Raw genomic sequence first — 27,677 nt, 5'->3', positions numbered from 1 at the left:
CCCCTTTCCCGCTTTTGAACGACAGGGCGTGGAGAGGCGCGGCGGGGCCCATGTTTGACACCTGTTAAGGCAGGCGAAGCGGTCAAGAGAAGCACAGTGAGTGTGTTCTGGTGTTCCAAAGTATTCAATCCCTCACGCTGTCATTACAGACGAGGGGGGGGGTATGTGTGACCTACAGCAACACGCATAAAAACACACATGCCGCTAAAGTGGCTTCGTCTGACATACGCCATATTTCAGAAGGTCTTTGGTGTGCCTTTGGTATGTCTTTAGTGTGTCTTTGGTGTGTCTTTGGCATGTCTTTGGTGTGTCTTTAGTGTGTCTTTGGTGTGTCATTAGTGTGTCTTTGGTGTGCCTTTGGTGTGCCTTTGGTGTGTCTTTGGTGTGCCTTTGGTGTGTCTTTGGTGTGCCTTTGGTGTGTCTTTGGTGTTCCTTTGGTGTGCCTTTGGTGTGGCTTTGGTGTGTCTTTGGTGTGCCTTTGGTGTGTCTTTGGTGTGCCTTTAGTGTGTCTTTGTTGTGTCTTTGGCATGTCTTTGGTGTGTCTTTAGTGTGTCTTTGGTGTGCCTTTGGTGTGCCTTTGGTGTGCCTTTGGTGTGTCTTTGGTGTGCCTTTGGTGTGTCTTTGGTGTGCCTTTGGTGTGTCTTTGGTGTTCCTTTGGTGTGCCTTTGGTGTGGCTTTGGTGTGTCATTGGCATGCCTTTGGTGTGGCTTTGGTGTGCCGTTGGTATGTCTTTAGTGTGTCTTTGGTGTGTCTTTGGCACGTCTTTGGTGTGGCTTTGGTGTGTCATTGGTGTGCCTTTGGTCCAGAGGGTGGTATTGTGTGCGCTGAGCTCATTGTTTTCCCAACTATTATCCGTCATTACCGCTAAACGTGCACACATTGCATTAGTTGAGTATCGAATTACCTTTGCGTAAAAATATTAGCTTGAACTTCTTTTTCTTTTTAAGAAAAAAGCCCTGAATAAAGCCTTTTCCTTTTGCTGCTCCAAGACGGCAGAGGAAGACTCTCTCTCTCTATTCAATTTGCAGAGGAGCCTGCCTGCCTGCCAGACCCCTCTGGTTCCATTCACCGCGAGGGCTTTCACCTCGAATAAGAAGTAAATGTGACACATTTGAGGACATAAACGGGAATCCTGGCAACCTCGCCGGGATAATCACCCCCTTCTCAAGAGGTGTAGAGAGGGGGCTGAGGCCGCAGCAAGACGGACACTAAACTGGCGAGGTATTCTACCTTGAGAGAGACCGGCGAGGCATTTATCTGCAAAACCTGACTCAGTAGGAGAAGAAGAAGGAGGGGAGGGGGGGTGGGGGGAACCAGATGAAACGAGTTCCAAGTTTGTTTTCTTTCCATCAAATGAGCAATTGGGAACACTTTTGACCAATCAGGTCATTTCAAACGCCTGCGTGCTGGGAGGGTCAAGGTGAGAATGATCCTGGGGCATCGTGTGTGTATGTGTGTGCGTGTCACACCTCATCTTCGTTGTCAAACGGGGGGGGGGGGGGGGGTTGGAAAAATATTTACTCCAGAAGACATGGTCATTGAGACAATTTGAGTTAAACAGTCATCCAGGGGATTCAGTTTCATCAGGCCAGGGCTGTTCTTTCTCTGGACTCAATTCAACGTGTCCCAACCCCCCCCCCCTCCCCTAACTATCCTATCAGCTACAACTTCACACGACTCAATTTGAGTGAAAAAAATTTAAAGTTAAAGAAAATTGTGGGTTTGGTGACCGTCTCCCCCACATCTGTTTCCCTTTACGCCACCAGGCCTGAGTCATTCTCCTGCTTTTTAAGAGGAGCACAAGACAAGCGCAATCATCCCCTCTCAGCTCCCAGGCCTCGGCTGCCCAAAAGAACCTCCCTCCCTCCTGAGCGCGCCGATCTCTGCAGATGGAAAAATCGGACTAGCGTATGCGGGAGGGAGGGAGAGAGCGAGAGAGACTTCCAAGTTATCTCACTTGAGCTCTGTCCTCAGACTATTTTGTTACGTTGTCGTTAGCGCAGTGTAATGTTTTCGCAAGAAATACTAATTCTTTAGCAATTTCAATCATGATGGAGTTGGGCTGACCGAGAGAAAACTAGCCCGTCAGTGAAACTCTTACCATCCCGTGAGTCAGGGCATGACCTGTCTTGCTAGTTTAATTTCAATATAATTTATTATGGGCATTACATTTTTTTTACAAAATTACCTGGCTTGACAACATTTTTACTTTTGTCTTGCTATTTTCTTTTCTTGTTGCCGTCGTTGGTTTACATGTCTATAAAATAAAATGTTGCGACAGTGGCTTCCCTCTTCATCGTTTTTACATTTTGGAATCTTGCCTTTATGGGAAACCTATTATCTTCCACCTTTCTGTGTGGTACTTTGCTCTGGGGCCGATTCCAGATTTTCACTAACAGTCTTCATGGATGAGATACAATTTTTGAAGACTTACTACCTTTGAGAAGGCTGTTTATTGTACAGGGATCAGAGTTGGGGAAAAGGAACGTTTTCATCTTTATTCTCCATAAAGGATAAAGAGGTTCAGTAAGATTGTAATTCTAAAAAAACATACACGTTCCCTTCATTATGGAAATATGATATAACTAACTTTTTATTATTGTCTATTTTTTAAACTGAATCAAACCATAAACAAGGTGGCCTGTTGGAATGTTAGATCCTAATGTGAAAGACTGTAATTTTATATGTCTGCACTTTATGTGCTCATTTTATGCCTGTCTTTTTTCTGTTGTGAAGCACTTTCTGTATGAAAAAAAAGGTTTTATTATTATTATAGGCTGGTATGGCTTCACAGTGGGTTCAATGCAGCCAAAGACAGCAGTAGTTTCTTCTTTCTTTTTTAAAACTCTGACACAATCAGATATCATTAAGAGTTTATTCGATCACATGATCGATCATCCATTATTAAAGATATTATGAGTCAGTTTTGGTTTGATGAGGAATCTCTCTAGGCATCCCGACAGGGTCACAGACCTCAGGGTCAGGAAAGCTTGATCCAATAAAACACAAAGTAGATCAGACTGTTAATGGGAGTTGATGAAAACACCAGATGGCACAACTCAGGCTTACTTTCAGCGGCACAAAGTAGGTTAGGGACTTGTGGCACTTTATTTATTTATCTATTTATTTATTTTTTACAAGAGCGGTGGTTAAGAAAAGTAGACGTGAACCCGTTTGATTCATCCCATTTAGTAAGCAAGTCCCAACGTACCAGTGATTCATTCAAATTTCATGCTGTTAAATGGAACTGTGCTTCTGGTAGCCGCAGGGCGAACATGCTATTACAGTCCTAAGGAATGCTTTTAGCACAAATTGCATTTATAACGGGAGAACATGAGCCTGCAAACTTATTTTATTTTATGATGAATATTGCTGCATCACAGGGGGAAGGTTCTTCCCTCTGTAGCTTCCTACACCACTTCCACTTGTATTGTTCTAATAATAAATGTTCAAGTAAATAAATACATTTAATTTAAAACAAAATTGAAAAAAATTGAAAAAATAAATAATAATATTTTATACACCTTCCTCGAATCTGTGGAACATGTTTGTTAGGTTTTTGCAAAGAAACTAGTTTAAATCTATCTATCTATATCTAAATGTAGTTTAATTAATATTTTAATTATATATCTTCCAGCACCTCTTTCTTCCCTTGTATTGAACAGTGTTTTTGGTGGGTGGATATTTTAAATCAATTATTTCCTTCGCTAACTGACTACCCCTCACCAAGTAAGTACACACCAAGGAGTAAGAAACATCTACAAACTGGGCGGTACATTAGGTGGGCAGTGTTACAGTCTCCAAAAGGTGTGCCCCTTGTGACATCACAATAATTCTGAACAGTTTATTTAGGGTTGATAATCTGAAGACTTCAAACCCTGGCCAAACGGCAAGATGTATCTATGTAATATTTCTCCAGCGCCCAAATAACGTTTCAGACTGCCAAATCCATACAGGCAAGACTAGGCAAAACCCATTTCCATAATATGACCCCTGTAAAATATACTAATTTTAGAGTTGCTTTTCATTCAAACAGGGCTGGGCGATGTAAAAAAAAAAAAAAAATATATATATATAAGAAGGGCTATTTTTATATACATACCGGTATATATATTATCTGCATAGGTACAGTATGGAAAATCCCATGTTACAGTAGATAACCAATCAATGTTCATAATAGTGAACATGGTAATGGAAAATGTAATACTATATTAAACTAAAACCATTTCAATTGACATTCTCAAGTATTATTATTACATTTAGCCAACAAAACTGTGTGTCACAATGCACAATGTGAAAGAAATTCCCACGATACAACGATAACATAAATAGACGATAAAGGATTTTTTTTACTTCTAATTTACATGCTATACTATGTTATTTTATTTCATACTTATCTTGTCTTGCACAGTCTCTGGAGCGTAAAAGTAAGAAGCATTTTGTATAAAAGTATTCTGTACTTCTGTATGACAACTATTAAAGAAACTAAAAAAATATGGGTATATTGTTGGCCTACACTTCACTGACCCCTGTCACACAGCAGCTACAGTATAATAATAATTACTATAATAATAATCACCAGATAATTCTTAAACCTGGTGGTTTCAAGCAATCAAAATAAATGAATAAAAATAAGCTCGCTGCATGAGAGGTATAGACATCATTGTTGCTATCGTCATTGTCATCTGCTGTGGGTTTACTGTTGACAGGGAGCCACGCAGGATGGAGGAGGTCATTAAGACGTGGGGTGGGGGGGAGGGGGGTCAGGTAGGGGCACGTCAACATCATCAGCAGCTTGATAAAAGAGTCTGCGGTCCAAGCTGTGGTGGAGGACGGCGGGGTTGGGGGGGAAGACTATAGGAGAGAGACCCCACTACCCCTCCCTCCCTCCCATCCATCCATCCATCCATCCATCCATCTTTTTCTCTGAAAACTATCATCATCATCATCTCAATCATGGAGAGTATTCATTATGCTAACCCTCTCTCCTCATGAAGGTTTCTTCAAGGATCATTGGTCTTCCCAGAGGTTCTGTACGTCCTGTATAGAGCTGGTGCTGCTGTCGCGCCACATCAGAAGGACCTGGCCGCCTTGTGGCCCCATGTCGCTCGCCAACGACACCACGTCTTTCCAGGGTCCTTATCTCGCGGTCTGTGTGTGTGTGTGTGTGTGTGTGTGTGCGTGCGTGTGTGTGTGTGTGTGTCGGGGAGTCGCTCCCTGCTTCGTCCGTGTCCCGGGTGTGAAGACACTATCCTTTACGTCCCACTTTTGTATTAAAACCTCAGAGCGCTTATCAGATGGTCGGGTGATCCAGGCGTGACAAATTAAACAGCGGCGGCGACGGCACCCTGCCGCTATCGGAGAGCGAGCCCTGATGGCTTTTCACGTCCGTTCAAGTCGATGGGGTGCGTGCGTGTGTGTGAGTGTGTGTGTGTGTGTGTGTGTGTGTGTGTGTGTGTGTGTGTGTGTGTGTGTGTGTGTGTGTGGGGGGGGGGGAATATGCTTTGTGAAAGACGAGGATGTGTACGACTGTATATCAATCTGTTTTAGCAGATTTTATTTGTTTTAATCTGTGTCTTTAGGTGATTCCCCCTGTTTTAGCATTGTTTTTTATCGTATTGTGTTACCACTTTTGATTTTCTCTTATTTATTTTTCACTAGGAATAAATAAATAAATATGAACAGTTTACTCTACACGTCATTGTAAATGAGTCAATGGTCTTTGAGTTTTAAATAAAGGCTTGTGGATGATGACTGAAATAAAATAACCCAACTTGATGGGTTGAATACCGATGTGTACGACGTCTTATGATTCCTGAATACAATATTAAAAAAGAAATCAATCAAATTTAGGAGGTGGATTTCCCTCTAAATTCAGATACTGAAGAACCTTTAGCATGACAAAGGGTTTTAATATGAAACCGATTGGTGCTTCTTTACTGGGGCCCGTGGTGTTCTGGCTCTAGAAGGTAGTGGTTCTTCTTACCTGAACCTTTCTGGGAACCTTTACGCTTTTTGAGCGCCTTCTGGAGGATCTCCTTCATGGTCACCTTCAGACTGTCCACCGGGATGAGAGAGAAGCCATGGGCAGCATTACTAGAGAGAGAAAGATAGGGGAGAGAGCGATAGGGGGGGAGAGAGAGAGAGCGAGAGAGAGAGAGCGAGAGAGATAAATAAATAGGGGGACCGAGAGAGAGTGAGAGATAGATAGAGATGGAAAGAAAGATGGCAATGAGGAAGGAGAAATAAATGTAGGAGATAAAAGAAAGATGATAGAGGGGTGATGAGACAGAGACAGAGAGAGAAATGTAGAGAGAGATGGAGTAGGAGAAATGGAAAAAAGAGGGAGCGAGGAGGGCAGAAAAGGGGGAGAGGGAGACAGAAAGAATCAGGTTGAGAGAGAGAGAGAGAGAGAGAGAGAGAGAGAGAGAGAGAGAGAGAGAGAGAGAGAGAGAGAGAGAGAGCGAGAGAGAGAGAATGAACAATAGAGGGGAAGAAAAAAAGGAAAAGAAGTGAGCAAACTGATAAACGACTCCTCGTCCCCAAAAGACAGAATACATCTGCAAATAAAGTGACAATAAAAAGCCTGTCTCTGCCGCTCTGGGCTCAGGGACGGACGGCTCTCTCTTTCTCCAAGTCGACTTCCGAGACCGCATTCCTTATCTGCAAAAGTACGGTGCGGCATTTATCAACAAACGCATGACTTTTATTTACTGTCCTCTGTGTTGGGCCACTTAATTTTGGGCCACTCTTTAGAAGAGGAAAAAAGATAGAGGCTGTATTTATTTACGAGGCCATTAAATGCCGGTGGGTGGGTCGGGGACCCAGACGAAAGCGGTGAGGAAAGCATTTACCCTAGAGAGTGAAGGAGGATTTAAATATTTGCTTAGCTGGTCGAGCGATTTCAATCTTTGTTTTTTTCCCCTCCACTCTTCTTCAGATTATTCAGATCGGCAAAGTCTCTTGATGTGGGATTTATACTGAAGGAAATACTAAGGAAATGGTTCTTCTGTGGGGGGAAAAGCTCATCTGTCGGCTACTTGTTCTTGGGCAGTTCAATTCATTCGGCAGTTTGCTTTTATTGCCTTTATTTACTCCCCTTCCTCTGAGCCCGAACACAACAGCCAATAGTTCTGAGTGATTGGCCGGTCAGTTGGACCAGGAGGAGTGTTTCTCCATTTGTGGAATGTCGGAATATTTGAGTAGTATCCCGAATGGCATTGAAATATTAATTGTGCCTGTATTCTTATCACAGGGTTCCCACAGACATTGCTGAATGAAATTCAAGAACTTTCAAGTACTTTTCCAACCACTATTTATCTTTTAACACATTAATTGCCAAAAACGAGTTAACTCGTTATTGCCCGCCATGCGAATATCGCCAAAAAACGAGTTAACTCGTTTTTATGATCGTTATTTCTTTTATTCGCTATATCTATTCATAATTCATGGCTGCAGCCTCTGCAGACCCTGGTGAATGTGTCTGAGCTGGCAGACGCTCAACACCGCCCTCTACTGCCTTGCGGAGCTATTGCACTTCATTGGAAACAGTCTGGTGTGTTTTCTGAGACGATCTGAGCCGTGGGGGCACCCGCCCGTTCATGTGTAACGCTCGGTAATGTCGGGGACAGGATCGCTGTGGATAACTGGAATGGCGATCAGATAATTGGATTATTTTTTTTGCATTACATCAGAGACAAGGTAAGAACACTATATATAAAATCTTGCGTTGATCTGATATTTCTTTCTCCCGCGATCAAAGCTATCTGTGTGGACCGTGTTGTGCTTTCTACCGTTGGCTGCGGTGGGGGGGGGGGGGCCCGCTACGAGGGCCATTTCATGTATGCACGAGGAGACATAATAATGATAATCTAGCGTTGATTTCAGGATGATTAGATAATCTGCCGAAAAATTACAACGTGATAACTGGATTACACTAAAATGCCCCTTTCTCGTCTTTTCCTGGAATTACTCAGAATCACTCAAACCATACTCGTATTCAAAACGGTATAAAACGGAAATGTACGGATGAAAAAACAATTATCTTTTTGCATGTTGACCAGAAGCAACTCACTGACAGTCGACGGCGTTATTAGATCCATAGCTATAATATAAAATATAGTTTTAGGACTCTCAAGTTTGGCATTCTAAAACTATATCCATTGAATAAAGACCTGGCGCTGAAGGGGGATCAGCGCCCCCTGCTGCTGGCGGTCAATGTGTTAAATGCTGTTTTTTTATAGAAAAAATTATTGGCTCCAATATTTATGGCTTAAAACAGATTTCCGACAATTAGTTACGCTTTAAATGGAAAAAAAATATTTCTTGATTCAGAAATTTTTTATCATGGATGAACAAAACTTTCAATGCGAATGGTTGATTTGCATTTCAAGGACTTTCTAAGCACCTTGTTAAAAAATGGGCTGTTTTCAAGGGATTCCAGGCTTGACTTTTTTTTGGTAAAAAATCAAGCACTTTAAGGACTTCAAGGACCTTGTGCAAACCCTGTTGTCAGTGTTGGACTATGGTGATGCTGCGGCCTCAACCCTTGAATCCCTGTCCGTTACTCTGCCCTCAGATTCATCACTAATGATGGACACAACACTCGTCACTGTGTCCTTTATGAGAAGGTTGGTTGGTCCTCTGATGGAGAGGTGCAACAAACACTGGTATTTGTTCATTTGTAAGTCCTTTATTGGTAAGCTACCTCCATACTACATCATTATTGGAATGGATTTTTTATTATTATAAATTTTTTTCTGTTTCTGATTTTCTCTGATTTTCTCCCCGTCCCAATTCGTCGTTGTGCCAATTCCCCCCCTCCCCTACCTGGCTGCTGTATGCATGTTCTCCTACGAGTCGGTACAAGGGCGTCCCGAGTCGATCGCACGCTTCCTCCGAGACGTGCGCCGACAGCGTCTTTTCACTTGGCAGCGAGGACTCTCATTGGTGAAGTGTAACGCGTGGGAGGGCACGCTATCTCCACCAAGTCCTGCCCCGCTTAGCAAGCGCCGAGACCTGACCTGTAGGCGTCGCTGTCCACAACGCCAGATTCCCACCCGCCAGCTTCCCCACCCCCTAATAATACTGCCAATTGTATTAGTGTGAACGGCCAGCCAAGCTGGTGGCAACGCCGAGAGCCCTGGAATGGAATTTTTTTAACCTATGGAACCCGTTCTAGTGACTGGCTTGTCCTTAAGGTCCCCTGAGTTTAATCCGCATTTTGCTACGATGCCTCTAGCTCATGGAATGAACTCCAACAGTCCTTAAAGCTCGAGATTCTCCCCTCTGTTGCAGAGTTTAAGACATTGATCTCCAACCTTTGTCAATCAAGTTGTACGTGTTTTAATTGATTTCTTATCCTTGCCTTTTGCCTCGTCTTTTTGTTATGATTTTATTTGCTGTGTGATTTGATATGCTTTTTATTTGCTTATTTCTCTACGTACACTCGACGTGGCCGTAAATGAGGGAGACCTCAGTTGCCTTTCGAGTTTGAGTTTAAATAAAGATTTTAATTAATTAATACAAAAAAAGAAAAGGAAATGGTTCTTCTGAGGGGAAAATACTCTGTCTGCTACTTGTTTTTGGGCAGTTCCATTCATTCTGCAGTTTGCTTTTATTTCCTTTAGTTTCTCCTCTGGAGCCCAAACACAACAGCCAATAGTTCTGAGTGATTGTCTGGTCTGTTGGACCAGGAGGAGAGTTACTCCATTATTGTGTGGAAGGGTGGAATACTTGAGTAATATCTCAAATGACATTGAAATATAAATTGTGCACGTAAATGCACTTCGCCTCAGAATTACCTACTAGTTCACTAAAATGTTACTTTTAGAATTAAGAGATAAAAGAAATTTTAGCTCGAGGCTAAAAGTGGTGGTACTTTACTCCGAGAGTACTCCACGGTGAAGTGTTTTATACAGATGCCCTACACTGTAATCATAGTGAATCCTATGAATAGTGAATCCTGAATTTCCCCAAGGGGATTAATAAAGTATCTATCTATCTATCTATCTATCTATCTATCTATCTATCTATCTATCTATCTATCATAACTACCTACCTTATACTATAGTCTACCCATATATCTATGTATATACCATATATGTATATATATTCTTACCATATATATCTATCCACATCTATCTGTACATACCTGCATATAATCCTTTTTACATTTGTAGATCTGTAGATACTATATCTATACAAATCCCTTACCTACTCTTACTAGTTACGCTGCTGGCCAGTATGACGTACTAGAAAAAGAAAGCAATACGCTTGGACCAGCACTCACAGATTTTGGTTATTTAATGGCAGCCTGAAACAAACATGTTTCGGAACAATTATGTTCCTTCCTCAGTGTTGACGGCTAGCGTATTGCTTTCTTTTTCTATTATACTCCACAGGATTTCAGCACCCAGTGTTATATTTTGTGAGCGCAGTCTATCTTGACTTATCAGTATGACGTACTACCATAGTCTCTTTATACCTGTATCACTGTACATACATCTGATTAGCACTATTACTCAGCACTCATTTATATATTTTATACCGAGTTTAATCAACTGTACATTGTATATTACTATTGCACTTTACGGTTACATTTGCACTCTGGTTGGATACCAAACCTATTTTCATTGTACTGTACTTGTGCTGTATAATGACAATACATTTTAATCGAATCAAATCTAAAGATGTTGGGTGCGTTTCCTGCTATGTTTTGGTCTATATCTCTATCTAAGATAATGGGGGCATGCATTAAGTATGGCTTCCCCCATAATGATGTCATCAAAAATGGTCCATCTATCCCACAATGCAAAGCATCTAGCATCCCCTTTATCTGCTAGCAAACATTAGAGCTGCTACGTCAGCAGCCAAATGTTACAGCTTAGTTTTTAGTCTGGCATTAGCTCTCATTTTTGTTAGTGCTAATGCTAGTTACTCACTCTGAGTGATCAGTCATTCCATGATGCGTTGCTTTAGTGACGGGAAAACTGTGCGTTCCAACATCCAAAACTGGCCAACAGTTTAAAAAATCAACGATAATATCCATACATTTTTATTTGTCAAGCTTGCTAAAGAAGACACTTTGTTTAAGAACGAGCTGTAATCCGTATTTAGATAATAAAAATGTAATGTGTAATGTAATAATGGAGCACTGCAAGAGTGGTGGTGGTGGTGAGATGTCTCCATTCTGCTGTCCACAGCCTGTTATATGGTGGCGCTGTGAGCTGTGAACTGTGAACTGTGGAGCGAGCAGCACTGTCAGGCTTAGTTCTCCTGCAGGAGACGGCCAACTCTCCGACACTTGCAAAGCTGCAAACAACACACAGACTAGAAAATAAATAAACCAACGACCCCAGGCCACAAATAAAGGAGTCCAGACGACGGGCCGTGTTGGAGGCCCAGTGTGTGCGTGTGTGTGTGTGTGTGTGTGTGTCCACTTCTATTCCCAGGCCCTGCCTCCCATGGACGGAGGACTGCTTCTGACAGCATCAGCGGCCAGCCTTCACATTGGCTTTGCTCCGCGCAGCCAAAAAGGAGCGCCACCGCTGACCGGCCCCGGGGTCAGACCGGGAGGATCTCCGGCTCTCTCTTTCTTTTCATCACTCCTTCCTTCCCTCTCTCTCTCCCTCCCTCCCACCTTCCCTCCGTCCGTCCCTCCTCCCTCTGTCCCTCCTGCTTCCCTTTCTGTGAGAAGGAGGAGGGGGAGGGCAGCTGGCTTTTGACATGTCTCGTCTAGGAGCCGCGTGCTCCCTCTCTTTCTCTAGCTCTCTCTCTCCCTAGCTCTTTCTCTCTCTAGCTCTCTTTCACTCTCTCCCTAGCTCTCTTTCTCTCCCTAGCTCTTTCTCTCTCTAGCTCTTTCACTCTCTCCCTAGCTCTCTTTCACTCTCTAGCTCTCTTTACTCTCTCCCGCTCTCTTTCTCTAGCTCTCTTTCTCTCCCTAGCTCTTTCTCTCTCTAGCTCTCTTTCACTCTCTCCCTAGCTCTCTCTCCCTAGCTCTCTTTCTCCAGCTCTCTTTCACTCTCTAGCTCTCTTTCTCTCCCTAGCTCTCTCTCTCTAGCTCTCTCTCTCTAGCTCTCTTTCACTCTCTCCCTCTCTCTTTCTCTAGCTCTCTTTCTCTCCCTAGCTCTCTTTCTCTCTCTAGCTCTCTTTCTCTAGCTCTCTTTCACTTTAGCTCTCTTTACTCTCTCCCTCTCTCTCTAACTAGCTCTCTTTCTCTAGCTCTCTTTCATTCTAGCTCTCTTTACTCTCTCCCTCTCGCTCTAACTAGCTCTCTTTCTCTAGCTCTCTTTCACTCTCTCCCTAGATCTCTCTCCCTAGCTCCATTTCTCTAGCTCTCTTTCACTCTCCCTAGCTCTCTCTTTCTCTCTCTCTCTCTCCTTTTCAATGTTTTGTCCGTGACAACAGTTTGTTTTTGTTGTGTTTTTTTTATAGAGGTAGTGTATGTACCGTGACCGTCACCGCCACTCAGACTCAGGGTGTGATTGGTAGCTGGCAGACGCCTTTATGACCGCTCCAAAAAGCGTAAGACACGCCCCCACAGAAAACCTATATCACAGTATGTGAAATGGAAGGAGAGGGAAGGACTCATTCCCCACCACTACACCCTGCAGTCTGAGACCACCGTGACCGGGATGAACGGAATAGTAACACACAAAAAAAACTCAACTCCCAACATGATTACCCAGAGCACAATCACTGAATAATTACATTGGATGACAGAGAAAGAGAGACTGGTTCAGGGATCAGAAATGTCTCTCTCTCTCTCTCTCCCTCTCGTTTTGCCTGTTAGCTGTGGCCCTGCCAGCAGAGGTCTGTGTGGGGGCAGCAGAGGGCTAATCGAGGGGTTTTGGAGCTGAGTGGAGCCGAGTTGGCCCGGGCCTCCTGCTCTGCCGGGGGGAATCGCCGGTTCAAGAGAGCAGCGGGTGTGTTTGGGCCTCCGCCAAGCGCTAATCTCCTGTTGTGTTGTGCGTGTCTACGGCACAGATCCGTGAGAGGAACCTCTGTGATTTAGGTGGCTATGTAGTACATAGAAGAGCATGAGATGCACATGCGCACACACACTCTCTCTCTCTAAGGCAATCATACAAGCACACATGCAAATGTAGACATGCAAACATGTCAAGAAAGCAGCATGTGCTCTCTCGCTCTCTCTCATGCACGCACACACACACACACACAACACACACACACACAGCAGTGTGCAGCATGGCAGACAGTATCTGGCTGCAGTGGGGTGCCAAGTGTTTTCTGGCAGAGGAGAAGGCCTCTCCAAACCTGATTAGCCATTAAATGAAAAGGAGCTCCTTAAAAAGCTACTCTCAGACAAATTAAGCCAGTAAGCTGATCAGAGGCCAGTCCCTGGACACCAGCATGGACTAGCAACTGCACGACTGGACAAATAAATACATTGTAATCGTATTGCTGAAGATTATGTTCCACAACACATACAGTACCACGATAAGTCAAATGATATTGGATCCGTACATAAAATGTGCATTTGCATTTGGGGATTTGAGACAATATTTCCCACACATTTTAGTACAATATCCAAACACTTCTGGACCTGGAAATGATCAAATAAATGTTCCATATTTTCCCAGTCAACTAAAATCACGGGGCACCATACCAGTGATCCTACACGCTACTTGCTTAAGCTAAATTTAAGCTATGTATGAAGTTGCCAGAACAAAGCACTATGGGTGATTGCATGGCTCATCAATATAAATAGAAATGTGTAATTAATACATTTTAGATTGATTAAACGTACTGCGTTGTGTATATTTTTGACTGTTTTTTTTTCTTTTTAAATTGAACCTTTATTTAACCAGGCAGATCAATTAAGAACACATTCTTACTTACAATGACAGCCTGGCGAGAGGACAAACGGGCCTCTCGAAGGGTAACAGGGAAAGGGGACAAAAATAAAAAAATAAATAGAAAAATAAATAAACAAACCAAAAAGAACAATCCAGATAAGAGTATTGGACACAGACGATAAATAACTGCTGGGAGCAGCAAATTGGAAGGAGGATTGGCCAAAAGGAAGTGTTAACACAGGTTACATCTAGCGAGATAATATGGTTGCATAATGAAACAACAGCCTGTGTTTTTAGTGTCTTTTCTTCACTTTACGTTACTTCAACCTCCAGTGCACTTCATCACTAGTTCCCCTCCCTACAGGAGCAGCAGACAGACACAGGACCTGAAGGAGTGGGGGGGGGGGGGGGGGATACCGGCTCGCAGATGCCCAAAGGATCGCGGGAAGCGGGAAGTTTCCTTTTTTAGCGCTAAGACTGGAATGGAACACGTCGGGAGATAATGGGATAACTGTCCTTCGGAAAATACAACCCCCCCCCCCAAAAAAAAGATGCCCTCCCTTCTGCGAGCGCTGTCTGCCACGGCTCTGCTGGGGATTTGGAGCGACCAGAGAGAGCATCTCATTCCCATGAGCTCCAGCTAAGTGACAGTGGAAAAGACAAACACTTTATTTATTTATTTATTTATTTATTGGCCCAGTCGGTGGGTCCGTCTCAGTTGGTTGAGTTGAGGCTTCTCAGCAGGCGTAGGGACGGATGCGGGACGCACTCCACACAGACACCACAGCAACGACCGCGGATACATAACAAAACAAACGGCTAAAGTGACCTGGGATTTGAAGCAGGGATTGTGTTAAGTGTGATTGTGCCGTTAAAAAAGAGCATTTTGTAGATAATTGACTTCAATGAGATTTTGCTCTCACCTTGGGTGCGATTGACTCGCCCATAAAGAAAACTACGGTCTTTAGTTTATTTACATGTTTGATAGATGCTTAGAAAAACCAAACTCACTCCTTGAACATTATCCAACATGAAACAACTTCATTATTTGAAACCATATTTATCCAACAGTATCTATAACAGTGAGCCATCATTATTATTAATTTCATCTAGTTGAAATATAGAAATATTATAAATATTATATCTAATACAAAACAGCTTATATAGAATATATATTTTTGTTGCTGTGGTAGATTTTTTGTGAAGTGACCCTTTAATTCACGTTATACTTCACGTTTAATTCACGTGTTCCCTTTTTCTTCAAAAAAGTTAAAGTTGAACATCTGTTTCTATATAAAGGTTTTTAATTCCAGTCCATGTAGAAATGATTGAGGATGTATGCTCTAGCAATCATTAACAAGCCAATCGTAGTTGTAATTTATATTCTATATTAATGGTGGTGAAAGTCAATTGACCCCCCCTCCCCCCCCCCCCCCCCCCTCCAAACCCTGGGTCTTTATAATTTATATATTCCCCCGTTGTAGTTCCGGAAATATCCCTGTTTCACTTCGTTCATTAGCTAACTATATATCAAAATGAAACAATAAACAAAGAAGAATAAGACACTGTAAGAGGAGAGGAGAGAGAGAGACACAGAGAGAGACAGAGAGAGTGAGAGTGAGAGAGAGAGAGTGAGAGTGAGAGTGAGAGTGAGAGAGAGAGAGACAGAGGGAAACAGAGAGAGAGACGGTGAAAGAGACGGAGAAAGAGACAGAGAAAGAGAGGGGGGTAGAGAGAGAGAAATAGAGAGACAAAGAGAGGGAGACAGGGAGATAGACAGAGAGAAAGAGAGACGGGGAGAGAGAAAGAAAGACAGAATGAGGGAGAGAGAGGGAAAGAGAGAGGAAGAAGAAGAAAAAAGGAATAAGTAATTTCCAGACGGAGGGGTGGGTGAGTTTTGTGCCAAAAAGGAAACGGCGTCAGAACGTTGAAATCCAGACCTTAATCCAACATACACACACTACTAGGTCTTACTGTGCTGACATCTGGCTTGGAATCACTGCGATTACAGTGATGAATATTAGGGGAGAGAGAAGAGAGGGAGTAGTGGAAGTGGTGTGGCCGGGGGAGGGGGGGGGCGGGGGGGGTGTAAGCTCCTTTTGGATTTCCAACTCACGACAGAACCATTCCTCATAGGTTTGGTACCCCGCCATTTATTTTTTCCCTCGTTCATTATTGGCCGTGCGCTTTGCGTTCTTAGGCTATTACACACCGTCCCCCCCCCTTCGCTGACAAAAGAGCCCGAGAGGAAAAAGTGGAAGTGTGCGTGCGTGCGGGCTTTGAAATTGAAGAACGGGGCCGGAGGAAATGCATAATCAGAATCTGATTGCTCCTTTTAATCTGTCTCTGGCGCGCTGGCTTTATTGGACGGGGAGGGGGGGGGGCTTTCGTTTGGACTCTGCGGACAAATTGCATGATACACAGGGTTATGAGGGATATAAACAAGACCGGTTAGCCTGTTTTCATCTGTGCAGAATGTGTGCAGAGTGCTGTAATCACTGGCCGAGCCGGTGACAGTTGGGATCTAGAAAACAATTCTATCACTAACAAATCTATCTAGCACTAGAATAGTGATGCGTCAATACTGGTGTGGGATCCTGTGTGTGATGGAGACCAATGCTGGTGTGTGATGGAGACCAATACTGGTGTGTGATGGAGACCAATACTGGTGTGTGATGGATATCAATACTGGTGTGTGATGGAGACCAATACTGGTGTGTGATGGATATCAATACTGGTGTGTGATGGAGACCAATACTGGTGTGTGATGGAGACCAATACTGGTGTGTGATGGATATCAATACTGGTGTGTGATGGAGACCAATACTGGTGTGTGATGGATATCAATACTGGTGTGTGATGGATATCAATACTGGTGTGTGATGGATATCAATACTGGTGTGTGATGGATATCAATACTGGTGTGTGATGGATATCAATACTGGTGTGTGATGGATATCAATACTGGTGTGTGATGGATATCAATACTGTTGTGTGATGGATATCAATCAATCGCTCACAGTAAACAGTAAACATTTAGGTAGACAAAACAAAAGTCACGAATAAGAATAAAAATAAGCCTAAGAATAAAGAATAAAAATACGGTCCGGGATATACATTTCCTATGTTACATTCTAGTAATATCAAATGTAAAAATATACAGAAATATACAGTAAGTGTAAAGTTGTACTATGTCGGTTTAAAAGTAAAAGTCCAGGAAGATAGTACTGTCACCCTGTGCTCAGTGATGCAGTGAGGCACAGTGATGCATTATAAAGTCTGATGGCTGCCGTTCAGTGCTACAGTACATCTTCGGAGTCTTAGTCTAGCACTGAACGTGCTCCTCCTGTCAGCCAAGTCTGTGTATAGTGGGTGGGAGGGGTTGTCCCTGGTGGCATGGAGCTTAGCAAGGCTCCTCCTCCGTCCAGCTCCACCCCTACCACATTACTGGCCTTCCTGACCAGCTTATCCAGCCTGTTTGCGTCCCCTGCTCTCAGTCCGCTGCCCCAGCAGGTCACAGCGGCTCTGGCCCTTCTTGTAGAGTGCCTCTGCGTGTTTTGACCCGTTCAATTTATTGTCTATGTGTACACCGAGGTATCCATCGACTCCCCTGATGGAAACTTTAAACTGATGGAAAAATGTGTAGTTTTTTACGTTTATTTTCCATGCTGAATGAGTTGTACTCACATCCTGACAAACAAGGACTGTTTGGAGGCCAGACCAGGCGAGGAGTACTTCTCCACCAGCGCCAGCGTGCTGAAGCCAAACTTGTGGATGGGCTCATTGGAGTCCAGGGGCGGGAAGTCTGTATCCACCTCGCCATCGTCTTCTGCTATGTGGAGGCAGTAGGCACTCACGTTCTCACTGTAGAGGAGAGGAGAGGAGAGGAGAGGAGAGGAGAGGAGAGGAGAGGAGAGGAGAGGAGAGGAGAGGAGAGGAGGAGAGGAGAGGAGAACAGGAGAGGAGAGGAGAGGAGAGGAGAGGAGAGGAGAGGAGAGGAGAGGAGAGGAGAGGAGAGGAGAGGAGAACAGGAGAGGAGAACAGGAGAGGAGAACAGGAGAGAGAGAAAAGGCATTAATATGAATATACCTCTATAAGAGTTTTTTTTTTGATCAAATTTTTTTATTATTAATTACATGAAACAGGACAACACAATAACCACAGTAACAAAAAACATAACTTCACAGGAGAATAACAAACAATAATAATACAGAATAATAAATTATAAAGACAAAAAGAAAAAGAAACAGCGTCCAACCTATCAAATATAGATGGCTACTTCAATAACAAAAAGGGTCTTCAAAACATGACAACCTTTCCCCACCTTTACAAAGTGGAGTGACTTAAAAGATTGTTTATGAGAGTGTTGCCGCAGATTTACTGTAGATAGCCTAGGTCCCTTACACATGTTCAAGACTGCCAAACTCGCAGAAGGTAAAGTGTAAGAAGAAAGAAATTCTTCCTCCAAGTTGGTTGACAGGTCAATCAGTCTGCCAATATTAGTCCCTTGGGGAGATGGCATGTGAATTGACATATAGCGCAGAATAGCTAAATACCAACCCCCCCTAAAATCCCCCCAGTCAAAGTTAAGAAGGACAAGACAAAAACCAAGACAGACGAGACATTTCCTCCTCCCCCTCCCCAGAGACCGCCGGACCCCCCCGATCAAGCGCCCCAACCCCGCTCAGCCGCACACGGCGGTCTTTACCTTCTCAGCTGCTGCGAACCACAGGTCAATGCCAGCCTGCCCTACCCCAATCACCCGAGCCGTGGATATCTCAAGATAAATCACATCCAATAGAGTTAGGGACCAGTTAATCATTGTAAGCTTCTCAGGCTCCTTCCATCTCATTGCTATAAGCTTCTTCGCTGCTGTGACGCCCGCTAGGACAACCCTTTTCAGTTGTACGGACGCGGGTAGTGTCGTTATATCGTTCAGGAGTAGCGTAACAGCTGTGAATGGGATAGTTAAGCCACACAGATCTGAAAGTTTGTCCGTTATTGACCTCCAGAAACGGGCCACTGGTGGGCAATCCCAATACATATGCATATAAGTGCCAGTGGCCTTTTGAGAGCACAAAGTGCACCGAGAGTCGGTTATCAGTCCCATAGCAAATAGCTTCCTAGGTGTAAGATAGGTCCTATGAATATAATTAAAATTAATTTGCTGGTGATTGGGGTTGCGGGAAGATAATGCCACATTTGCCCAAACATCATCCCAGTCAAACTCGGGGTCCAACTCCGGGATATCCACACGCCAGATTGTATCCAATGATACATTTTTATACGTGGATTGAATTAAGAGCATATAAAAGTCTGAGACAAACCCTCTGGATGTCGTTCTGTCCACTATGAGCCTGAGGAAGGGGTGTGGGTGCAAAGCTTGAGCCCACGGTACGCCATGCGCCCTCAGTGCTGACCTTAGTTGAAGGTAAAGAAAGAAGGACTCGCCGGGAAGATCATAAAATTCTCTTAAGTCCTGAAACGCACGGAGGCCATTCTTATCATAAATATCCTCCAGAGTATGCACTCCCCTCCTTTGCCATTGAGGAATCCTCTATAAGAGTTTTATACTTTTTGGAGCCATATTGAATTTGTAAAATGTAAGTAACATTGTTTTGGGCTTGTCCTCAGAGCTGCCAAACTGTGGGCAAGGGGGGGGGGGGAGTGATAATATTCATGAGTGAAACTTGAGTGACAGCCAATGACAGTAGGCTGGGCTGTGATGACACTGTTCTCTCAAAATAAGCCATTTTGTTAACGTTAGTTTTAGGGGTGTAACGATGCATCGATTAATCAAAATGCATCGATTCTAATGTGTTAGAATCGATGCATCGATTTGAATATGTTAGAATCGATTATAATCTAAATGAATCGAAAATATATGATACAATAAAGTAAATACATACATAGAAATACAGCATCAGGGGGCGGAGCAAACAGACCAATGTAAGTGGATGTGCCTGCTGAGGGAGTCTGTACGACAAATGCTTCACGAGATACAAAGGGGCCGATGTTTACACATGGGGGCGTGGTTAAAGGGGAGATGAAGCATAGCGATATAAACAGTCATAGCATCAAATTAGTATTTAGATAAGCCACAGAAAAAAATCACGTTATAAAAATAAGCAGTTTCTAAGAAAAAACTATTTGTTATGTCCTTTTTTGAAGCATTTATCAACATGGGCGCCGCCATTTTGTTGCTGACGTCACGGTGTTGGTTTGGTCTGGCTCCTGCTGGGTAGCTGCCTAGTAAACATGGAGTGTCAGTAAATGCAACGTTGCCTACCAAACAACGGGACCGCGGTGGTTCTTTTTGTATTGCTCCTGGCTGTTCAAACTAATTTTACCGTGTGAAAGAGAGGCAAGTTGGTTCATTTCCACAAACTACCAGTGAAAAAAACAGTGTTGTTCAACCACCGTCGCGGGGCATTTAGCTACCTGGCTACCTAGCTCCAGTTCAACCACCGTCACGGGGCATTTAGCTACCTGGCTCCCTAGCTCCAGTTCAACCACCGTCACAGGGCTTTTAGCTACCTGGCTACCTAGCTCCAGTTCAGCTAACTAGCTACATGCAGCATTTAGCGAGCTGGGTTAGCCGGCTAGTTGGCTTTGAATCCCGGCTGCGGCTAGGTAGCCAGGTAGCTAAATGCCCCGTGACGGTGGTTGAACTGGAGCTAGGTAACCAGGTAGCTAAATGCCCCGCGACGGTGGTTGAACAACACTGTTTTTTTCACTGATAGTTTGTGGAAATGAACCAACTTTCCTCTCTTTCACACGGTAAAATTTGTTTGAAAAGCCAGGAGCAATACAAAAAGAACAACCGCGGTCCCGTTGTTTGGTAGGCAACGTTGCATTTACTGACACTCCATGTTTACTAGGCAGCTACCCAGCAGGAGCCAGACCAAACCAACACCGTGACGTCAGCAACAAAATGGTGGCGCCCATGGGGAAAACAGGGAAATTATATTTGGTTTTTCAGACAAATAAGCAGGATTTCACATTTGATTATAGGACCCTGTCTTACACAAGGTACACAACAAACAAACTAGGATCACATTGTTCAATGCTTCATCTCCCCTTTAAGCTAGACCAATGAAAGTAGTAGTCTGTACCGAGTCCATTGACACCTCCCATAAGCATCTACAACAAACGGTCCATGAGAAATTAAAGAGGGCAGGGCTTAAGCATAGGGGTGGGGCTTAAGCATAGGGGTGTGGTTAAGCGAAACCAATGAAAGGAGTAGACTGTAACGAGTGGATATCTGTGCCAAATTTTAAGGCATTCCTGATATCGCGTTCATGAGAAAACGAGACGGACGTGAGGTAACACTGACTTTGACCTTTGACCACCAAAATCTTTGTGCCAAATTGCAAGAAATTCCGTCCAGGCATTCCTGAGATAGCGCATTCACGAGAGAATGGGATGGACGTGAGGTCACAGTGACCTTGACCTTTGACCACCAATATCTGTTCAGTTTATCCTTGAGTCCTAGTGGACAACATTTTAAGAAATTCCCTCCAGGCGTTCCTGAGATATAACATTCACGAGAATGGGACGTATGTACAGACGGACAACCTGAAAACATAACGCCTCTGGCCGCGCGGAGACATACAAAGAGAGTGTGAGAGAGAGAGAGGGGGGGAGGGGGCGAGAGAGATTCATGAGAATCACGGGTCCACAGAGTGACAATAAAACCATCATTGGTGAGTGTGAAGTTAAGTTCAGCGGGCCCACAGAGATTCTGAAAAAATAAAGACTGTCATGACTCGGAGAGGCGAGAGATCATTGTGAACGTGCGTGAATGTGTGCACAATTGCACACAGTTGAGGCCAACGGCCAGCTGCTTATTAAGTGTGGAGAATATTGGAAAAATAAAAGCTGCATAATAGCGAAAACAACTCTATACTCAACTCTGTGAGTGTATGTGTGTGTGTCCGTATTCCGTAACCAATCAGCACCCCATTAATGCACAACCCAAACAATGAGGCCCCCGGTGTGTGCACCCTGCCGGGGAATTTCAACCCCCACCACCCCCCGATTTTGGCTGCTGTCCCAGTGGTTTCCAAGAAAACGGCGACCGAGGGGTGACGACCGTGCCACCCCCCCCCCCCCCCCCCCTTTTGGACGGCGGCGACAACGAAGACACATCAAACAACAAAACAAACAGCGACACGATTTATGTCGTGGGGTAATTAAAAGAAGGGGGTAATTAAAAGGAAAAAGGGGAGAGAAGAGACAGAGAGGGGTTTGTTCAGCACTGTGTGTAAAGAAAGACATAACGGAGAGAGGAGGAATGCTGGGAGCTTGGATGTGTTGGATGGTGAAATAAGAGGTGGGGGTGAGGGGTTGTAGTAGTGGATTATGGGTGAGGGGGTTGTAGTAGTGGAATAGAGGTGAGGGGGTGTAGTAGTGGAATATGGGTGAGGGGGTTGTAGTAGTGGAATAGAGGTGAGGGGGTGTAGTAGTGGAATAGAGGTGAGGGGGTGTAGTTTGATTTGATTTTTTGATTTGATATTTTTTATTTTCGTGTCTTACATACAGATGTATGCCCAGCCCATATGGGCTTACAAGACACATAACAATAAGTATATAATAATATACTTTACCAATTACTTAACAAATGACATAGACCAAGATGGCCATAAAAAAAAAAGAAAAATACAAGAAAATACAATAAAACGTAATATAACACAAGCTGTACTCAATGTAAATAAATAAACAGAAAAACAAGGTGAATTCAAATACAATTATATAGGATACAGTGTGTTTTGTCTCAGGTGCCATGCCTTCTCCAAAAATCCTGCAAAACCGAAGATGTCCTCCACAAAAAAACAACTCAACATACAGCTCTCAGACTGCCAAAACAAATCTTGAATTTTTTCAAATAAAGCCCTCCTCAAAGTGGTGTACAAAGGGCAATAAAAAACAAAATGATATTCATATTGTAGTAGTGGAATAGGGGTGAGGGGGATATAGTAGTGGAATAGGGGTGAGGGGGTGTAGTAGTGGAATAGGGGTGAGGGGGTGTAGTAGTGGAATAGGGGTGAGGGGGTGTAGTAGTGGAATAGGGGTGAGGGGGTGTAGTAGTGGAATAGGGGTGAGGGGGTGTAGTAGTGGAATAGGGGTGAGGGGGTGTAGTAGTGGAATAGGGGTGAGGGGGTGTAGTAGTGGAATAGGGGTGAGGGGATATAGTAGTGGAATAGGGGTGAGGGGGTATATGAGGGGGTATATGAGTGGAATAGGGGTGAGGGGGTGTAGTAGTGGAATAGGGGTGAGGGGGATATAGTAGTGGAATAGGGGTGAGGGGGATATAGTAGTGGAATAGGGGTGAGGGGGTATATGAGTGGAATAGGGGTGAGGGGGTGTAGTAGTGGAATAGGGGTGAGGAGGTTGTCTCCTTTGACTTTGACTCTTATCTCTCTCCCTCAGTATCCTTCACTTTGACTCTCATCTCTCTCTCCCTCAGTATCCTTCACTTTGACTCTTATCTCTCTCTCCCTCAGTATCCTTCACTTTGACTCTCATCTCTCTCTCCCTCAGTATCCTTCACTTTGACTCTCATCTCTCTCTCCCTCAGTATCCTTCACTTTGACTCTCATCTCTCTCTCCCTCAGTATCCTTCACTTTGACTCTTATCTCTCTCTCCCTCAGTATCCTTCACTTTGACTCTTATCTCTCTCCCTCAGTATCCTTCACTTTGACTCTATCTCTCTCTCCCTCAGTATCCTTCACTTTGACTCTCATCTCTCTCTCCCTCAGTATCCTTCACTTTGACTCTTATCTCTCTCTCCCTCAGTATCCTTCACTTTGACTCTTATCTCTCTCTCCCTCAGTATCCTTCACTTTGACTCTTATCTCTCTCTCCCTCAGTATCCTTCACTTTGACTCTTATCTCTCTCTCCCTCAGTATCCTTCACTTTGACTCTTATCTCTCTCTCTCTCAGTATCCTTCACTTTGACTCTTATCTCTCTCTCCCTCAGTATCCTTCACTTTGACTCTTATCTCTCTCCCTCAGTATCATTCACTTTGACTCTTATCTCTCTGCCTCAGTATCCTTCACTTTGACTCTTATCTCTCTCTCTCTCAGTATTCTTCACTTTGACTCTCATCTCTCTCTCCCTCAGTATCCTTCACTTTGACTCTTATCTCTCTCCCTCAGTATCCTTCACTTTGACTCTCATCTCTCTCTCCCTCAGTATCCTTCACTTTGACTCATCTCTCTCTCCCTCAGTATCCTTCACTTTGACTCTTATCTCTCTCTCCCTCAGTATCCTTCACTTTGACTCTCATCTCTCTCTCCCTCAGTATCCTTCACTTTGACTCTTATCTCTCTCCCTCAGTATCCTTCACTTTGACCCTTATCTCTCTCTCCCTCAGTATCCTTCACTTTGACTCTTATCTCTCTCCCTCAGTATCCTTCACTTTGACTCGTATCTCTCTCTCCCTCAGTATCCTTCACTTTGACTCGTATCTCTCTCTCCCTCAGTATCCTTCACTTTGACTCTCATCTCTCTCTCCCTCAGTATTCTTCACTTTGACTCTTATCTCTCTCTCTGGGACCACGTCATGCCAAAATAAATCACACTTACATCGGTTTTATGTCTCGTTATATTTGAGAGGAAGAAACACCACTGATTTAAATAGCAGGCAGGCAAAGAAAAGACTGTTTGATATCAATAGGTGACAATCTTATTTGTTCACCCCTGAATTGGCCACGTGCCTCTGTCCTTGGCTGCAACTTAACAGAATGACGACAAATTACTCTGGATGAATTTTGAATGCAATGAAGAATTGTCAAACATAAACTCTGCAAGGCTGCTCTCAGCAGACAGATCACAGGCTGGCATTTGATATTATTCGTGGCTGGGCCAATCTCTGTTCATCCCCCCGCATTCCACTGTATACTTGTATGCCGTGACAAATAAAACTCTTGACTTGACTCTTGATTCTTCTGCTCCTTTTCACTGAAGTTGAGAAAGGACATTTATTTCACTGCCCTTTTAAACTATCAGCTGACTAGTAGCGGAACCTGATTCTATCCATATATGACCGCAAAACAAATCAAAGGATTAAGACATTTGATATGGATTCTCTGTGTGGGACCGAAGGAATACTTCCGGGCTATTCAGGGATGCTGGAATTTGACAGTCGCACACATGAAGAAGGCGGCACCAAGTTCCATAACCTATAATTATAATCCAGATAATGCTACACTAGCTACATTCACCTGATAATGCTACACTAGCTACATTCACCTGATAACGTTAGACTAGCTACATTCACCTGATAACGCTACACTAGCTACATTCACCTGATAACGCTACACTAGCTACATTCACCTGATAACGCTACACTAGCTACATTCACCTGATAACGCTACACTAGCTATTCAACTGATAACGCTACACTAGCTACATTCACCTGATAACGCTACACTAGCTACATTCAACTGATAACGCTACACTAGCTATTCAACTGATAACGCTACACTAGCTACATTCACCTGATAATCCTACATTCACCTAATAATGCTACACTAGTTACATTCACCTGATAACGCTACATTCCCCTGATAATGCTACACTAGCTACATTCACCTGATAATCCTACATTCACCTGATAATGCTACACTAGCTACATTCACCTGATAATGCTACACTAGCTACATTCACCTGATAATGCTACACTAGCTACATTCACCTGATAATGCTACACTAGCTACATTCACCTGCTAACACTACACTAGCTACATTCACCCGATAATGCTACATTCTCCTGATAACGCTACACTAGCTACATTCAGCTGCTAACACTACACTAGCTACATTCACCTGATAATGCTACATTCTCCTGATAATGCTACACTAGCTACATTCAGCTGATAATGCTACACTAGCTACATTCACCTGCACGCTACACTAGCTACATTCACCTGATTAATGCTACACTAGCTACATTCACCTGATTAATGCTACACTAGCTACATTCAGCTGATAATGCTACATTCACCTGATAATGCTACACTAGCTACATTCAGCTGATAACGCTACACTAGCTACATTCAGCTGATAACGCTACACTAGCTACATTCACCTGCACGCTACACTAGCTACATTCACCTGCACGCTACACTAGCTACATTCACCTGATTAATGCTACACTAGCTACATTCACCTGATTAATGCTACACTAGCTACATTCACCTGATTAATGCTACACTAGCTACATTCACCTGATTAATGCTACACTAGCTACATTCACCTGCAAATAAATAATGCAACTTGTGTTCTTCAACGTGTGAGAATTATTTGATTACGCAGCTAGAACAGAATTATCGAGCATTTGCCATTGTCATTCGAAATCCAACCAAGTTTCGTCTGTGCACTGCCCTGTTTTAAAGGTGCTATATCTCCGATTTTGAACATCAATATAGCAGCAAACACCTATTTGCACCAATTAAACATATATAGTGGAGTAATGGTGCTTCTCTGTTCTTTGTTTTGGTAGCCGGACCAGCCGCGTGTGCATGTTAGTGCATGTATGCGTGTGTGTATCCCCTCCCTACTTCCCATTTCCCCACGTGGAATGCACCTGGATAAATAATATCCTCTTAACACATTGGGTGCCGTTTACGTAGATCTACGTTTCTGTGGCCCGACCGTTGAGTGCCACCGTTATTTCTTTTATTTGCTATTGCCATTCATAATCCATCAAGGCACCTTGTGCATGCTGTCCTGAATGTGTCTGAGATCGCAAACGGCCAATACCGCCGCCTAACGCCTTGCGGCCGCTATTGCACTCCATTTGAAACAATGTGGTTTGTTTTCTTGGCCGAGCTGCGGTGTGGGGGCGGGGTCTGAACACTCCGGCAAGACAAGCGGTCACCACAGTTCCCTCGACGAGGGTCCCCGCCCGCCAGATCATCTGCAATGCTGGATAACGTTGGACAAACGATCGCAATGAAAATTTTGAATGGCCATCAGATAATTGGATTATTCTTTTTGCAGTACATCAGATACAAGGTAAGGACTATATGTTACCAGTCTTGCGATTTTTTCGCCACGATTGCAGCGTGTGTCTGTAATGTACTGTGTAGCGTTTGCCGTTGGATAATCTAGCGTTGATTTCAGATCGATTCAATAATCAAGCGAGAAATGGCACGATAAATAGTGAAATGCAGATAAGGGCTGTTTTGGCTGCGTTCCCTGGGATTACACAGAATCGTTCTGGAACTATGCTCGTATTCACCACGGTATAAAACGGAAATGTATTGATGAATAAATTATCTGTTTTTTGCATGTTGACCGGAAGAAACTCACTGACAATCGACGGCGTTATTAGATCCATAGCTATAATATTTAATATAGGTTTAGCACTGCAAAACACCAGCATTTATCTCATTGAACCGAGCGTTGGCACTAATGGCCCACAGTGCCCCCTGCTGAACGGCACTTGATGTGTTAATTAATAACATGAATTAATTACTATAGCATCAAAAAAGCTGTCAGGTTGGGAATCATCCATTACCATTTGTCCTTGTTTAATTTAGTCCTGCTTACTGAAATATGACCCTGCTTACTGATGACCAATGCGTTTTGACTGGTAGCAAAAAAAAGTTTATTCAGTAAAATGTTCCTGTGGCAGTGTGCTTCAATCTTTGACCGATATAGAGGCAAAAAAAATCAACAAAGCATGTTTTTGGCTGACAGTCAACCTATTTGGCAACTTTGAGCAAAATCAGGTAAGAAATGCAATTTAACACACGTTATGGAACCGCACACTCACACTCACTAAGCAGGCGTGGAAACTCAATGACCAAGGGCGCCAAAATTAAAACGTATCAATTTGGGGGT

At 43.6% G+C, this 27,677-nt stretch overlaps 1 protein-coding gene across 1 annotated transcript in view; it reads right to left on the bottom strand.

The window, feature by feature from the left end:
* Positions 1–27,677, bottom strand: part of mapkap1 (MAPK associated protein 1) — a 155,888-nt gene that overhangs the window by 70,580 nt on the left and 57,631 nt on the right. The window contains 2 exon segments of the mRNA XM_084324727.1: positions 5,987–6,096; positions 17,508–17,684. Of these exon segments, the coding sequence (XP_084180853.1) occupies positions 5,987–6,096; positions 17,508–17,684 (287 nt within the window).

The sequence above is a fragment of the Notolepis coatsorum genome (genome assembly GCF_963971535.1).
Source record: "Notolepis coatsorum genome assembly, chromosome: 11".
Taxonomy (NCBI): domain Eukaryota; kingdom Metazoa; phylum Chordata; class Actinopteri; order Aulopiformes; family Paralepididae; genus Notolepis; species Notolepis coatsorum.
The sequence above is the reverse complement of the archived record's forward strand: the minus strand, read 5'-3'. Positions and strand labels throughout refer to the sequence as shown.